The 16,930-nt window shown below is 45.9% G+C and overlaps 1 protein-coding gene across 1 annotated transcript in view; it reads right to left on the reverse strand.

Moving 5' to 3' along the window:
* Positions 1-1,316: 1,316 nt before the first annotated feature.
* TGFB1I1 (transforming growth factor beta 1 induced transcript 1) overlaps positions 1,317-16,930 on the reverse strand; it is a 31,885-nt gene continuing 16,271 nt past the window's right edge. The window contains exons 5-11 of the mRNA XM_081971525.1: positions 15,273-15,369; positions 14,361-14,460; positions 11,849-12,121; positions 9,564-9,737; positions 8,060-8,141; positions 5,988-6,136; positions 1,317-3,280 (exon numbers count right to left, since the gene is read on the reverse strand). Of these exons, the coding sequence (XP_081827651.1) occupies positions 3,014-3,280; positions 5,988-6,136; positions 8,060-8,141; positions 9,564-9,737; positions 11,849-12,121; positions 14,361-14,460; positions 15,273-15,369 (1,142 nt within the window). The 3' untranslated portion in view covers positions 1,317-3,013. The remainder of the gene's footprint in view (positions 3,281-5,987; positions 6,137-8,059; positions 8,142-9,563; positions 9,738-11,848; positions 12,122-14,360; positions 14,461-15,272; positions 15,370-16,930) is intronic.

Genomic DNA, 16,930 nt, shown 5'->3' on the forward strand with positions numbered 1-16,930 from the left:
CAACCTAACAGTATCCCGAAGGCGGCAAGCAATGTGAGCGCCTTTCCCCCCAGCTCCCACGGCTTGACGCCTTCGGGATACTGCTAGGTCGGTGAGCGGTGCTCTGCCTGACTGGAGGGGGGGTTGTCCAGGGGGCTTATTTTCGGGGGGGCTTTATATTTTTGCCCATGTGAAAAATGTGGCAAGGCCTTAGTTTCAGGACATGTTGTATTTTCGGGAAAACACAGTATATTTGCCTTCATTTGTAAGGAATTAGAAGTGAAAATAAGGCACTTCAGTCTTCCTACCTCATAAAGACATTGTTAGCTCAAAAGACAGTAAATCTTATCTTAGGTTGCGGGAGTGGGGGTGTCAGTGGTGAAATTCATTTTTTTTTTTTTTTACTACCGGTTTTGTGGGCGTAGCAGGGGAAGGATACTGCAAAATTTCAATTCCCACCCCACTCTGGGGCCAGCCAGAGGTGGTATTTACAATACAATACAATACAATAGTAGAGTTGGAAGGGACCTTGGGGGTCTTCTAGTCCAACCCCCTGCCTAGGCAGGAAGCCCTATACCGTTTCAGACAAATAGCTATCCAACATCTTCTTAAAGACTTCCAGTGTTGGGGCATTCACAACTTCTGGAGGCAAGCTGTTCCACTGATTAATTGTTCTGTCAGGAAATTTCTCCTCAGTTCTAAGTTGCTTGTCTCCTTGATTAGTTTCCACCCATTGCTTCTTGTTCTACCCTCAGGTGCCTTGGAGAATAGTTTGACTCCCTCTTCTTTGTGGCAACCCCTGAGATATTGGAACACTGCTATCATGTCTCCCCTAGTCCTTCTTTCTCTTAAGCTAGACATACCCAGTTCCTGCAACCGTTCTTCATATGTTTTAGTTTCCAGTCCCCTAATCATCTTTCTTGCTCTTCTCTGCACTCTTTCTAGAGTCTCCACACCTTTTCTACATCGTGGAGACCAGAACTGAATGCAATATTCCAAGTGTTGCCTTACCAAGGCCTTATAAAATGGTATTAACACTTCACGTGATCTTGATTCTATCCCTCTGTTGATGCAGCCTAGAACTGTGTTGGCTTTTTTGGCAGCTGCTGCACACTGCTGGCTCATATTTAAATGGTTGTCTACTAGGACTCCAAGATCCCTTTCACAGTTACTACTACTGAGCAAGGTATCACCTATACTGTACCTTTTGCCGGTTCTCCGAACTACTCAAAGTTTCTGCTACCGGTTCTCCAGAACCTGTTAGAACCTGCTGAATTTTACCCCTGGTGTGTGTGTCTAAGTGCGGGTCTCTCCACAAAAGCAACTGATCTCATTGCTTGTTCTTTTTTTTTTTAATTAAGTGAATTTTATTACATAATACAGCAGTGAGCAGGTAAAAAGTTGGCATAAAAAAATTGAGTGGCAGAAGGAAGAGCCCATGCTCCTTAATCCCAGCCAAGTCGTATTATAATAAAAGCCACCATGGGGATTATTAACACAGTAAGATTTTTTTAAATGGCCCTGACACAGCCTAATGGTGAGCTGTGACATATTCTCCTTCCCTGCTTTCTTCACGGGTCATTTGTTTTAAATAAAAGAAGGATTGTCATCATTTGGAGTATTTTTTTCAAGGAAAAAGAAAATTGAAGATGCAAGGGTGGGGGGGGAGTACAAGATGTTGCATCCTTTTTTTCCATATTAGCTGGTCCCTTATCAAAAGTTCCTCCAAGGAAGTCCAGTAGGCCATAAACCACAGAGCTCCACAACAGGCCACAAGGAGACAAAAATAACCTGCAGCAGGGTCAGTGCAAAACTTACATCCTGGTTGTCTGATGCAAATGCTTAAACTGCAGCATTGCACAACCATGTCTGTTTTGTCAGTCTCCCCACTGTTGACAAAAGGCCCTTGCAACAACTTCCTTAGAAATATCGACACCCCTGTCCCATCCCCCCCAATCCCAACTCACAAAGGAACCACTCAATGCATCAAAATGCATGAACTAAGTTGGAAAACTCCAGGCATTCCTGAGCATCTTCATAGCACCTCTTTCTGTTGGCAGACGCTTCTGGGAGTTGTAGTTTTTTGAATGGTCATATTTCTGTATTCGTACATGATAAAAATAGAGGTCGGCTAAGAAGTTACTGTTGATCTTTGGTTGCAATGGAATTAATTTGGGTGTTGAGATCAAGAGGTCTTTCAGATTGACCTGGATGGAGCCCAGGGGTGAAATCAACTTACCTTCGCTACCGGTTCGCAAATGTGACCGCACCACCTCCGCGCATGCGCAGGACCTTCTGCGCATGGGCAGAGCATCAAAAACAGGATGTGATGACATCCGGGTGGGTGGGCGGAGCTCCCACCGCCGCCGCTACCGGTTCACCCAAACTGGATAGAACCGGCTGAATTGCACCACTGATGGAGCCACTGCTCTCCACAAATTAAATACCAGGATAAAAATATCCAGATGTTCCAAAGAACCTTGGATATGATTTGACCGGCTCCCACCAAGATGGCTTTATGGTTAAGAAGAGCTGTAGGGCAGAGCGCTCAACCCATACAGCTGGACCTAGAGGTAAAGACACCAGAGGTGTGGTTGCATCACATCCTGGATTCCTGAGGACCTCACCAGCTGATTTTGGAGATGTGGCTTAAGGCAGGGCCTCGTGTCAGAACTGCTGGTGCTGGAGGGGGGGAATGGTGGCTTAAAAGTGGCCTGATATTGGGTGGGGGATAACGCTTGGCTGCTTGTGCGGGAACAGAGGCCTGGCTCCAGAGAAGGATGGGAGGAGCAGATCCGGCTTCCTTCCTTCATTGCTTGCTTTGCGAGTAGCTCTGATCTACAGGCGTGGTTTTTGGCAATGGTGGATGGGCTCCCAGGTTGAGGGTTGGGACCCCTTAAGGCACAGGTATTTCCCCCCTCCCCCATGCATGGCAGTGGGTGTGGCTCATTCAAAAGCCGATGATGGGCCCTCCCCCTTTCCCACGCCAGCAGGAGGCGTGGCCTGACCTCAGCAAGGCCAGGACCCCTCCCAGTCACCCGAAGAGCTTGATAAAGCAAGGGTGGCAATAGGGCTTCTCGTTCTGCTCCTTGAAGGTGCCTTTGTTGAGTTGCTTGAGGCAGAAGGCGCATACGAAATGCTCCGGGTGGAACTTCCGGCCCATGGCGGTGATGCAGCGACCGGTGATGGGTTTCTCGCAACCAGAACAGAGCGATCCCCTTTGCTTGTGGTAATGGATTTCGCAGAAGGGGCGTCCACCATGCTCAAAGAAGCTGCCATTCATGAACGGGGTGTAGCATTCCTAAAACATAGAGCAAGCCATTGGGGAATTAAAGAAAGCCACCTGTACAGGTTGTCCTCAACTTACCAATCATTTGTTTTAGTGACTGAAGTGAAGATGACATTGAAAAAAGGGACTTACAATCAGTCCTGGCTCTTATGACCATCATGGCGTCCCCATGGTTACCTAATCAAAATGTGTGTACTTGTATTTATCATGGTTGCAGCATCCCAGGGTCATGTGGTCACCATTGGGGACCTTCCCAGCTGACTTCCAACATGCAAAGGCCATGGAGGAATCTGGATTCACTTAACAGCCATGCTGCAGTGATTGACTTAGCGCCCATGGCAAAAGTCACAACATTGGGTGCAGCTCAGTTAACAACCGCCTTGTTTAGCAATGGAAATGCTGGTCCCAATTGTGTTCATAAGTCCAGGACAAACTTTGGTCATAAGTCAAAGACAACCTCTAACTCCATCTGGGTCTACAAGGCTACATATCCTTGACCAGGGGTGGGATTCAGCCAGTTCAGATGGGTTCGGGAGAGCTGGGTGCTAAATTTACATCTTGGCTGGCCCCACCCACCCCAAACTGCCCTTCCCAGGAGTCTCCACGCAGCCTGTTTTGAATGCCAGGTAAGTGCACGGCCCATGCAGAGGCTCTGAGAGGGCGAAAAATGGGCCTCCCAGAAGTTCTGGAAGTCTGGAAACAGACTCCAGAGGGCATCCAGAGCCCAGAAGAGACCATTTTCACCCTCCCGGAGGCTCAAATAAAACCTCTGGAGCCTGGGGAGGGTGAAAACAGCCCCCATCCATGGTGCAGGAAGCCGAGTAGGCCACGCCCACCATGGCCACACTCACCCTGCAACTGGGGATAGAACCGGTTGCTAAAATTTTTGAACCCCACCCCTGTATTCCTTCCGAAGGTTTTTCTGCATTCTGGGCAGAATCTCACACAATCCAGAGCGCATGCTTTTCCTACGCACACCGTTCCCCTACCTGGGTCTTGTCGGCATACAATTCATCTCCCAAGCCAGGATTACTAGAAAGGCTTGAAGTCTGCCAGGCAGCAGATGGGACACACAATCTAGCTAAACTGGTTCACAATCTGTGGGATTTGACTGCCTCCAAGTAAGAAGTTGATTTTTAGGCTGAATTTTTAGAAGATGAGAAATGCCGTGATTTGTCCAAAATCCCTGTATCCTGCCAAGAAGACCCATATGACGTTCCTTATTTGTTTTTACTTTAATGTTTTGTTTAGTAAATATCTTAACTGGTTTTCCTAATTTGGGCAGATCTTTCATTTTCCAAAAAGAAAAGTTCCTTGCCTTTTATCCTTCTTGAATTCAACCCAGAAATCCATTTCTTCCCGATGGCATTTTTCCCTTAATTTGTGCTGTGCATTCTGGTTTAGATGGCATTATGTACAGATAATCCTCAACTTACAATAGTTTGCTTAGTGACCGTTCAAAGTTACAATGGCACTGAAAAAAAGGGGACTTGTGACTGTTTTTCACACTTATGACTGCTGCAGCACCCCCATGGTCATGTGATTTACGTTCGAATGCTTGGCAACTGGCTCATATTTATGACGGTTGCCACATGTCCTGGGGTCAAGTGATCAACTTTTGCAACCTTCTGACAAGCAAATTCAATGGGGAAACCAGACTTAACAACACTGACATGATTCACTTAACAACTGTGGCAAGAAAGGTCATAACATGGGGCAAACTTCACTTAATGAACGTCTCACTTAGCAACAGAAATTAGCAACGTCTTACCTGTCAACGACTTCTTCAGCTTCAACCACAATAATGCACGGGTAAACAATCGATACAAACTCAAAGTAAACAGTTCCAAACTCGATTGCAGAAAATACGACTTCAGCAACAGAGTGGTCAACGCCTGGAATGCTCTACCTGACTCTGTTGTTACTTCCTCAAACCCCCATAACTTCAACCTTAAACTCTCTACCGTGGACCTCACCCCATTCTTAAGAGGTCCATAAAGGGGGTGTGCATAAGCGCACCAGCATGCCTAACGACCCTGTCCTACTGTCCCCATTTATTTGTATTCATTTCCCTTGTTCACGTCCATGTTTATACTTATACCTGATATCTTGTACATGTTAGAGAAATAAATAAATAAATTGTGGTCATAAGTCAAGGACTACCTGTATCAAGATCTAAGTTCATAGCTGTTTCAAGGCTCAGCCATGGAGTAGATCCAGATGTGGTAGGTCTCAGTCACGCCTTTAACATGCAGAGGAGTCCCAAAATGAGGTTCTTGGAGATATGACATTCCCACAATTTCAGAGCCGTCTTCGGCTGGCACAAGTTAAGATAAATTTAATCAGTAAAATCCTGTGTTGCTTTCAGGAACTAACAACAGACTGTTGTTTTCTTCACCTTGCAAATGTTAAGTATGATGAACATAACAACCATTATTCTTCTTCTCACCCAACGCCCATCACCTTTGCAAGGGGGAGCCACAAGTAGAGATACTTACAAATTGGCACCCACGGAGAGTTTCCCTGTCTGATGCAGCTAGGGCAAAATTAAAACTATAAGACAGTGAGAGGATGACCGCAGCCGATCAGTTTCATTTTCAGCTTGAGAACTCAAAGTGACTAAATAATCTCCTTTGCAAAACCATTTTCCTTTAGTGGTTTTCTAACCATCCTGACGAAATTGCACACAATCCAACCCTGGCCCAGAGCTGATATTTACCCTGCAAACAAAACATTCTGGATGCCACAAGGCGTTGAGAGCCGAGATGTAGTTCTCCAAAATAGCCTGGCTGCACCCTTGACAGCGTGTGGAGAAGAGCTCATAAAAATCCTGGCGACAATACTGCTTCCCATCTTTCTCGTGAAAGCCTGCAGGAGGAGACAGAGAGTCAATAGGGAAGGGACCCAAACAATGGTGCAGTTCACGGCCACCCAAGGGGTATCAGTAGTACTGCACAAGGCCTGATTCAGAATTCCTTTGCAATGCTGAAGTTGTGGAAATTTACTTAAGGACACCACAAACGTTCTCCCAACCAGGAGCCCTCCAACTGAGGTGGGCCTCAAGCCATATAATGGGCAGCAGTCCTTTGGGTGGGGACAGCAGGAAATGAAATTCGAAAACTTTGAGTAGACTCTAATTGGGAAGACTGGTTCTGTGGGCAACCAATAGTCCATAAAGGCCAACAAGCACCATAGTGCTCAATTGCACACTTGTGTTGCATGCAAAAAAGATAGTTACCCAGTCATACGTTGTACCAAACTTACTCTATGACATCATCCCATCTCTGCCATTCTCCCTATGACTTTTGGAGCATCAAACTATAAATGTTAAACTGACACAAAAAAAGAGATTTACTCATGATTTAGTAGACATAACCAACTTATGTCATCCCTCTCAGATTGTTGTGGAAGTGAGGCAGTTGGGGAGGAACATGGGCCAGTCCTGGAGTCTGGGGAATGCTCGGATATTTCCCCCTTTCTTATCTGATCTAGGCAGCCACTCTTCCTTCTGTCTGTCAAGGTCTTTCCCACATACCATTATAGACAGTCCTTGACTTACAACTATTTATTTAATGTCAGTTTGAAGTCACAACTGCACTGAAGAAATGACTTGATTGTTTTTCAAACTTACAACAATTGCAGCATCTCCATGGTAATGTGATCAAAATTCAGATGTTTGGCAACTGACTCATCTTTATGACCATTGCAGTGTCCCAGGGTCATGTGATCACCTTTTTGCGACCTTCTGAGAAGCAAAGTCCATGGGGAATCCTGATTCACTTAGCAACAATGTTACTAACTTAACTGCAGTGATTCACTTAACAACTGTGGCGAGAAAGCTCATAAAATGGGGCAAAACTCACTCGACAACTGTCTCGATTGGCAACGTAAATTTTGGTTTCGATTGTGGGCATAACTCAAGAATCACCTCAGGTAGTCATCAACATAGGACCATTATGCAAACACCGCAGTTCAAAGCAAATGCACAGTACTTAAGCAAATCAGTGGTTCTCTATGGTGCAAAGTTTTGCCGGAAACCAGAACTAAGTACTGGTTTCAGGAGTAGGCTGCTATGGGTTTGCCTGGGTTCAGGAGAACCCAAAGCTAATGTTATGGCCGTTTCGGAGAACCTCCAAATCCCAAACCTACTTGGCCACGCCCACCATGCTCCTCCCAGGATTCTCCATGTGGCCCATTTTGGATGCAAGGTAAGTGCAAGGCCTGCACAGAGACTCTGGGAGGGGAAGGCCTCCGGGGCCTGGGGAAGGCAAAAATGCCCCCCCCCCAGCTGTGGTGCAGGAGGCTGACTAGGCCACGCCCCCATGGCCACACCCACCCAGCAACCAAGCAGAGAGCCCGTTGCTGAAATTTTTGAAGCTCACCCCTGATCAGTTTACACCAAAACCATTGTAAAACATAATCATACGACCGCGGGATGATGCAAAGAATTGTCAATGCATCCGTATTGCTCATCTTCCGAAGCTTGATCACGTGATCATAGAAGGGACCCTTTCTTAGGTTGGATATAACTTCAGACAATTGCTGATTAGTGGTAAATCAAGGACTACCTGTCACTCAAGTGATGTCAATTCCTGGCAAAAAGTTTTAACCCCATTGAAAGATCTGGCTAGGTACATCTAAAGCAGGGGTCTCCAACCTTGAGAACTTTAAGACTTCTGAAGTCCAAAAAATCTTAAAGTTGCCAAGGTTGGAGACCCCTGATCTAAAGAGTCCCAAACAGGATAGAACCGGTCAAACTCAAAATCTCCCCCTGCCACCTGCCGTACTGACCTTCCTCTCCAAAGGGCCGCCTACACTTAACACAGCAGAAGTGCTCCGGGTGCCAATTCTTATCCAGCGCAGTCACCATTTTCTGAATGGACCACAGGAAGGCCGAAGAAGGGGAGGAAAAACACTTTGTCAAAAATGTGCTAAACATGGTTCTGCATTTCCCAAGGTTTTTTAACTTGCTCAAGCCCCTTTTTCAAACCGCCTATGTTTCAACCCAGGACTTCTGTATAACAGCTCCTTGTGAATGTTACAGCAAATTTCAAATCCTAATCCTATTGTCCATTGGTTGATGGCATTTATTTCCGGTTTTCTGGCAAAAATGCCCATGGAAGAAAATGAGTTTGTTTAAAAAGCTATCCTGCTTGCTTACAGACCGCAGAGTTGGCTTAATGACTGTCGCCAAAAAAAGAAAAAAAGAAGATAAAATCAGGCAGTCAAGGGGGGTTTAGGACAGGGGTGTCAAAAACTCAATTTCACTGAGGGATGCATCAGGGTTATGTTTGACTTGGAGGGGGGTGGCCATGGGGCGTGGCCAGCTCAACATCACTCATGTTGGCGCCTGTGGTGGCCCAAGCGCTCTGCCAGTGAATACAGGCTCCTGAGCTGTGTTTTCAGCTGTGATGGCAGCCTCCTGCAACCCTCTGCCAGCGAAAACAGAACGGCCCTCCCAAGCTCCGTTTTCACTGGCAGAGGGTTGCAGGAGGCCGTCGCAGCTGAAAACAGAGCTCGCGAGCCCATTATTGCTAACAGAAGCACCATGGGCCGGTCCTTCACTGTTTCCAGGGTGGCCCTGCAGGTCAGCTCTAAGCACCCCGCGGGTCAGATCCGGGCCCCGGGCCTTGAGTTTGACACCCCTCATTTAGGACAATTCACTGCAGCCAACTGGCCACGGCCATTTTGCCGCAACCAACTCACAGGACAGGAATTACACTAATGTTAAGAAATGGTGGAATAGAATAATTAAAGAAAGGATGCCAAAAGAGGGACGAAGTGAAATGTGAACGTCAAAAATTAAAACGACTTTTAAAATTATTTAAAATAATTAAACTGAATTTTCGAGTTGACCTGTGGTGAGTCGGCTGAGGCGAATTGTTGGATGGTGACCCATGAACGATCGCCATGATTTATAACTGTAATTCTGGCCTCCATTATGGCCGTGTCAAGTTTCATGCTACCACTCAGGAACTGAAAGCTGCAGGTGTTTACCCTGCAAATAACACAATACCCAGTGATTTCTAACCCTGTCAGAGCATGAAACACGGGGAAGGCCCTTTTAGTAGCTTTGTGGTGTGAAATAAAAAGAAAAACTGCACGGCTCTCTCTCTCTCTACTGCTATCCGGCGCTCAGGCCCTTGAGGAGAAAAAGGGTGAAATGAATGAGCAGACCCCAAAACCCGCATTCAAGATTGGACTCTCAGAAAAACCACACACAGATCACACACACACAACACTTGCTCAAAACCGCACTGAACGTTTTCAAGCAGGAGGAAAAAAAAAACCTCACATCCAGGATGGGTTCATTGCAGAATCCACAGCGGGGAGAGAAAAGCTGAAAGTAATCTCTCTCGCAGTAGGGGGCGCCATCCTTCTCAAAAAAGTTGCTGCCCCCCATCTCCTTCTGGCAATAAGTGCAGACAAAGTGCTCCGGGTGCCAAGTACTCCCCAAGGCAGTTACCACCTGGAAGAGGGGAAAAAATGGAAGAAAGAAGGAACAATTGTCCATCAGGCGGCGACATTACAGGTAGTAATCTCAACTCAGAACAGTTCGTTCAGTGATTGTACGAAGTTACGGCACGGAAAAGACTGTTTTTCACACTTATGACCATTGCGATATCCCCATGCTCACATCCCCGGCTCATATTTATGATGGTTGTAGTGTGCCAGGATCACGTGATCACATTTTGCGACCTTCTGGTGACCATGGGGAAGTAGATTCACTTAACAACTTGCAGTGATTCACTTAACGACTGTGGTAGGAAAGGTGGTAAAATGGGTCGAGTCACTGAAGAAATATCTCACAGCAACAGAAATGTTGGGCTCAATTGTGGTTATAAGTTGAGGGCTACCAAAATTGATTGATTGAACTAGAATTCACTGCTCCTGGTGACTGGCCCAGTCACCAAGCTGGTTTTCATGGCTAAGGCAGAACTTGAATTCACTGTCTCCTGATTTCTAGGCCAGCATCTTTACCAGATCAAACTGACTCTATGAAAGATGTCTGCTCCGAGAGGTTTTTTGCTCCTCTATTCTTCCACAGACTGCAGTTTATTTATTTGTTATTTTATTTATTAAATTTATTTTCTGCCGTCTCTCAGGCGACTCTTGGAAGCTTTCATCATAAAAACAGAAGTACAAAATTAAAGATTAAAATAAACAAAGATGAAATGACTTAAAACCCAGAATATTCTTATCTATATCCAATTCCAGCAACCATTCTTGATATGTTTTAGTCTCCTCAATCTAAACCAGGGGGGGATTTCAATTTTTTTTACTACTGGTTCGGTGGGCGTGGCTAGAGAGGTGGGCATGTGACTGAGTGGGCGTGGCCAACTTGATGTCATTCACGCACACTCAGTCACATGGCCCCCTTACCAAGCCATGGCCACTGAAACGGTGGCGAAATTTTTTCATGGGAGGTGGGGGGAGGCTCCAGCCTCGCTGGAGCTAAGGAAGCGCCTGCAAACTACCCAGTAAGAAAAAACAAAATGTGCTCCCTAGCCCCCAGGCTTCAGCTATGCTGGGTAAAAGGAAAAACGCCCGTTTTGGCAAAAAACAGGCCATTTCCCCCCAAAACAGGGGCATTTTTCCCTTCCCCCAGCTCTGCTGAAGCTTGCAGAGTGCTTCTGGAGGCTGGGAGAAGGGGAAAACGCCTCAGTTTTTGTGAAAAACAGCGCATGTCTGGGATCTTTCTGGGACTGGCATGCGCACACAATTTAAAAAGGGGGGAAATTACTTTTTTTCAATGAAGATTGTTCTGCGCATGTGCAGAACATAAAATAAAGATGGCGGCACCAGGGATAGAACTGGTACAGTCACGTGTCCAGCCGAGTTACTACCTATTCAGCTGAACCAGTCCGAACTGGTAGGAACCCATCTTTGATCTAAATCTAGATATAAACCTAAGTCTAAAACTTACCATCTTTTCGGAGTACAAGATACACCTTTTTCCCTCAAAAAAGAGGCTGAAAATCTGGGTGCGTTTTATACACTGAATACCGCATTTTTTGCCTCCTGAAACCCCACCCCCTTCATCAAAATGGCCATGCAGAGCCTTTAGGAGGCTTATATAGTGCTCCTGGGGGCTAGAGAGGGCAAAAATGAGCGAAAAACGGACCGTTTTTTGCTAGTTGGGGGAGCAGCCCCCCCATCCCCCAGGAACACACTACAAGCCTCCTAAAGGCTATGCATGCCCTTTTGGGGGGGGAAATGGCCCATTTTCACAAAAAACAGGCCGTTTTGGGAGGTCTGCAGAGTGCAAAAACTTTTTTTAAAAAATTGCCTCTTCAAAATCTTGGTGCGTCTTATACTCTGAAAAATATAGTAAGCCTAAATCCAAATTACAGCAATAGAGAGGGTTGGTAATTTCTCCTTCAGCCTTCTATGACAATTCAGAAGGACATGGAAAGTGGAGGAGGATTCCATAGCGGTTAAAAATTCACCAGACGGGAAAAATTTTGGTAGGCCAATGTCTTCTTACTTCCAGATGCGACGTTGGTTCTTCCTGGTTTCCCTGCTTGTGCCCATCAGATCTACCCAGGTACCTGACCCCACATACAAGATGACGCTGACCTGCCCGGCGATGGGTTTTTGACAGGAAGCACAAAGCCCCTTAGCTGTGGTGGAAATGCCTTGGCGGCTGAGATCCGACTCCAGCATCACGAGCATGCTATCCAGGTTCCCGCTGGGCTGGCCTGGGGACATCTGGGGGGACATAGCCATGGGGCCTGGGCAAACAGATGACACCACAGGCTGCTGAGCTGAGGGCACTTGGGCAGGAGCAGGTGCTGGTGGCACCGTGGTGGTCGTGGTGGCAGCTGTGGTGGGAGCAGAAACTCCTGGAAGCTAAAGGTTTAGAAAACACAAGGTAGTTAAGAGTCATGTATGAACAATGTTATCAATTGCTACTTCTCTTATTATGAGTCACAGTGGCGCAGTGGTTAGAGTGCAGTACTGCAGGCTACTTCTGCTGACTGCCGGCTGCCTGCAATTTGGCAGTTCAAATCTCATCAGGCTCAAGGTTGACTCAGCCTTCCGTCCTTCTGAGGTGGGTTAAAATTAGGACCCAGATTATTGGGGGTAATATGCTGACTCTGTAAAACGCTTAGAGAGGGCTGTAAAGCACTATGAAGCGGTATATAAGTGCTAATTCTAAGTGCTATTGCTATTATTTGTAGCAAGACTTCAAAGGCGATCTCCAGAAAACTTAAGAGAATTACTTTCTTCTGTGTTAGGAGAAAATGATGTGAATTTACAATACAGGCAGTCTTTGATTTACAACAATTCCTTTAGTGACCTTTTGAAGTTACAAAGGCACTGAGAAAGGTGACGTATGACCGTTTTCACACATCACCATTGCAGCGTCCCCATGGACATGTGATTTATATTCAGATGCTTGACAACTGTCTCACATTTGTGACGGTCGAAGTGTCTTGGGGCCACGTGATCACCTTTTGCGCCCTTCTGACAAGAAAAGAAGCCAGATTCGTTTAAAAACAGTGTTACTAATTTAACAACTGCAGGGATTCACTTAAGAACTGGGGCAAGAAAGAAAAATAATGAAATGCAGCAAAACTCATTTAACGGCAGAAATCTGGCGCTCAATTTGTGATAGTAAATCGAGAACAACCTGCCTGCTCAAGTAAAGTTAGAATGGTGCCCAGTATAGCTGGAAAAAAAACCCAGAACATCTAATTCATGGCTCAAAAAAAATTGGCCAGATAAACTTTAAGTATTATTTTAGAAGGGTTTTTTTCCTATGGTTTCACTTCAGGAAAATAGGTTCTGGGGGCATCGAGACCCATTACATTCAGAGGAGGCAGTTGGAAGTAGACCTGGTGTCGGGGTGGGCTGCTAACGTTAGCGTAGCTAACGTTATGGCTGGTTTGGAGAACTTCCAAATCCCACCCCTAGCTGGTTCCGCTCACCCCACCCATCCCAAGAGTCTCCACGTGGCCCGTTTTGGATGCAAAGTCAGTGCAGGTCTCATGCGGAGGCTCAGGAAGTGGGGGAAGCGGGCCTCCTAGAAGATTTAGAAGGGCGGAAACTGGGGGAGGCAGTTTTTGCCCTCCCAGAGGCTCGAGGAACACCTCCGGAGTCTGGGAAAAGTGAAAATGCCCCCCCTCCTCCTGCCATGGTGCAGGAGGCTGACTAGGCCACACCCACCATGGCCACGGCACCCAGCAACTGGACAGAGAACCCATTGCTGAAATTTTTGAAGCCCACCCCTGCCTGGTGTGTGCTTCTGTGTACATGTTTGTGTGCCTATTCATACAGCGATAGGTTGCTTGTTGTGCAATCCATCTATTCATGCCATCCAGTTTAATTTAGACAAACCTAATATTTCTACTTTATCTGTAGAAATTATGTATTATGTGGAGGAAACGATGCAGGATCTTGAACCTTTCCCAAAATTTCTATCTGTAGGGAAACACACGCACACAATTGTACACACAAAGCTTCTATAGTTTATCAGACTCTTCTGCCTTTCTTTGCAAATAAAACTAAGGATTTTTTTTTTTTTGAAAAGAAATCCCACGGTTTGCAGAATGCTCTCTTTTGTACTGAAATATCTGTGGGGTCTTTGGTGCTCTCTGAGCTTTGCTTGTAGACATTTCATTACCATACTAGATAACATCATCAGTGCTCGTAGGGTGTTGGGATCTCTACTCCCTCTGACACGCTCTAATGCAGGGTGTCGAACTGGCGGTCTGCGGGTCAGATGCATCATGCCCAGGCTATGCCCACCCCAGCTCCACAAAGAGAAAAAAGTTGTGAAAAAGGTGACGTATGACCGTTTTCACACATCACCACTGTCACGTGACAGTAACATGACGCCACGGTGCCCTAGTGGCACAGATGATGTTACTTAGTCTGGTAATGGAACACCTGCAAGAAAACCACCAAGCTCATAGAGAACCAACAATACCAACCTTGAACTACAAATATTTTCTCCCATTGGTACTCAAGGATCTGTTGTATAGATCCTTACATGCACAATATTGTGGTCAACCCTCAAACAATCCTGAAAACCACCGAGCCCCCTTCATCTTCATCCCTAAGGCTACCTCATCAGCATGCTTACATTGCTCTGGACGCGGAAATCCGACAGGGAAGCCATGAGCTTGTCCAGCTCCAAAGTTGCTGAGGTGGCCGTCGGCTTGGCAGATGGAGACGCTGTTGACCTGTCATAGGAACAGCCGTGAAAAGGAGGGAAGGGAACGTGTTGTATGGTTCTCCTACTTGCAGGATGATACTTAGAACCTGTGATAACAAACCTATAGCACGCATGCCACAGGTGGCACGTGGAAGGCCACCCCACACGCCCTGGTTTTTTTCTTCAGGAAGTTCTGCTGGGCCCAAAAAGGGGCACGGGGGGGAGGGGAGTCATGGAACATGCACGGAGGGGGCGTGGGGGGTGGATCGTGTCCATATGTGGGGGCAGGGCACATTGCATTATGAGAGTGGGCATGCACACATGTGCTGTGATTTCAGCATGCGAGGAGAAAAAGGTTAGCCTTGAAAAAAATGACTTATAACTGGTTCTCCCACTTATGATCACCTTAGCATCTGTATGGTTATGTGATCAAAATCCATGCGCTTGATAACTGGCATCTATTTATGACTGTTGCAGCATCCTGGGGTCACAGCATTTGTGGTCTTCCCACTGGCTTTCAACAAGGAAAGTCATTGGGGGAAGCTGGATTTGCTTAGCGATTACACGCTTCACTTAACAACAGCCGTGATTTTTCTTAACAGCAGTGGCAAAAAAGGCCATAAAGTCGGTTGGAATTCTGGGAGTTGAGGTCCTCCCATCTTAAAGTGGAGAAAGTCATGATTATAAAATGGAAATACTAATTATCTATCATGATAAGAGAATTTTACTTAGTATTTAGATTTACTTAGCATTTAGTTGCACCAAAAACAATGTTTCTTAGACCTCTTTAGTATTAGTGGCAAATTCTGTCTCTGTTTCTCCCATGTATCTGCCACTTACCGAGATAAAGAAGTACCGTCTGTTGAATCGTCCAATCTCTCTTTGTCCTTGTCTGCAGCAGAGCTTTTGCTGGATGGGAATTGGGACATTATTTCATCTGGGGATAGAAAGGGGAGGGAAGGGAAGGAGAAAGGGAAGAAAAGGAGAAATCTTTGACCCATGCTATTCCACACATCAGCCATCAGAGGGCAGCACTGCCACACTTCTAAGCATGAAAGAACATCTGGAGAACACATACACCCAGAGATGAAGTACATGGTAAAAAAAAAAAAAAGCCCTTGGAAAATTGGGCAGAAATACATTGAAAGGAAGAAGCAACTTCCTCCTGCTGCACTGAAATCTGGCAACGTCACCCAGGGCAGAGAAGGATTCAAACCTGCCTTATGTTGGAAAGTGCAAATCATAGGAAGCCGATGGAGGAAGGAATAAATGCTCCATTGCAAGGAAAGGTCAAGCCTCGTGGGATATATTGGATGTGGGTGGGGAAAATCTGCTTGCAAACGGGAGGTGCATTTAGAGAGCTTCTGAGACGTAGAGGCGACTCTGTTCAACAGATGGGGCAGTTGCAGCCGAGAGAGAGACAGCCTTAAGGCTGGTTTTGGAAGTTACAAACTTTGACTGAGAAGTGAAGCACTTCTGGGAGCTCTGCTTTATGTCAGCCCAGAAGTATTTACATCAGCGGTTTCCAAACTTGGCAACCATAAAACGTGTGGACTTCAACTCCCAGAATTCCCCAGCCACCAGCAAATAAACACCCAAGATACCACAGCAAAGAGCAAAGCCTGGAGCCACTTTTCACAGACATTTTACACAAACCATCACTTGTACTTAAGGGACTTTAAGGAGCACCCTGATTTATTTACCTAGTACTGAATGTTTGGCAACATCTAGAGACCGGAGGGGGTCAGAAAAGACCCCATTTTAATTCTCACTTGACCAGAGAGCTTATTGAATGTCTTTGCATCCAGTTCTCTCAGGCTGACCTGACCGATGGGATTGCTGTGTTAACAATAAAAGAAGGTGATATCCCAGCCACACCAAGTTGAGTGTCAAAGCAAAAGGCAGAGCATACATATAACGGCTAAATTAAAAACTCCAGGTAGTCCTTGACTTACAACAGTTCGCTCAAAGTTACAACGGCACTGAAAAATGTGACGATCGCTTTTCATAGTTACCAAGTTACCTTTGCAGTATCCCCGTGATCATGGGATCAAAATCCGGATACTTGGCAACTGGTCCATGACCATTGCTATGTCCTGAGATCGTGTGATCCCCTTTTGTGACCTTCTAACAAGCAAAGTCAATGGGAAAACCAGATCCACTTAACATCCAGGTTACCAACTTATCAATTGAAGCGATTCACTTAACAACTGAGGCAAGCAAAACTCACTTAACAAATGTCTCACTTAACTACAGAAATTTAGGGCTCAGTTGTGTTCATAATGACTAGAGGACTATCTGTAATGGCTAAATTAAGAACTACAGTTTGTCCTGTAGTGAATCAGTGCAGCTGGTAAGCTAGTAACCCGGTTGTTAAGTGAATCTGGCTTCCCCATTGACTTTGCTTGTCAGAAGGTCACAAAAGGGGATCACAAGACCCTGGGACACTGCAATCGTCATAAATATGAGTCAGTTGCCAAGCACCTAAATTCTGATCA

The sequence above is a fragment of the Natrix helvetica genome (assembly GCF_964273705.1).
Source record: "Natrix helvetica genome assembly, chromosome: Z".
In the NCBI taxonomy this organism is placed as follows: domain Eukaryota; kingdom Metazoa; phylum Chordata; class Lepidosauria; order Squamata; family Natricidae; genus Natrix; species Natrix helvetica.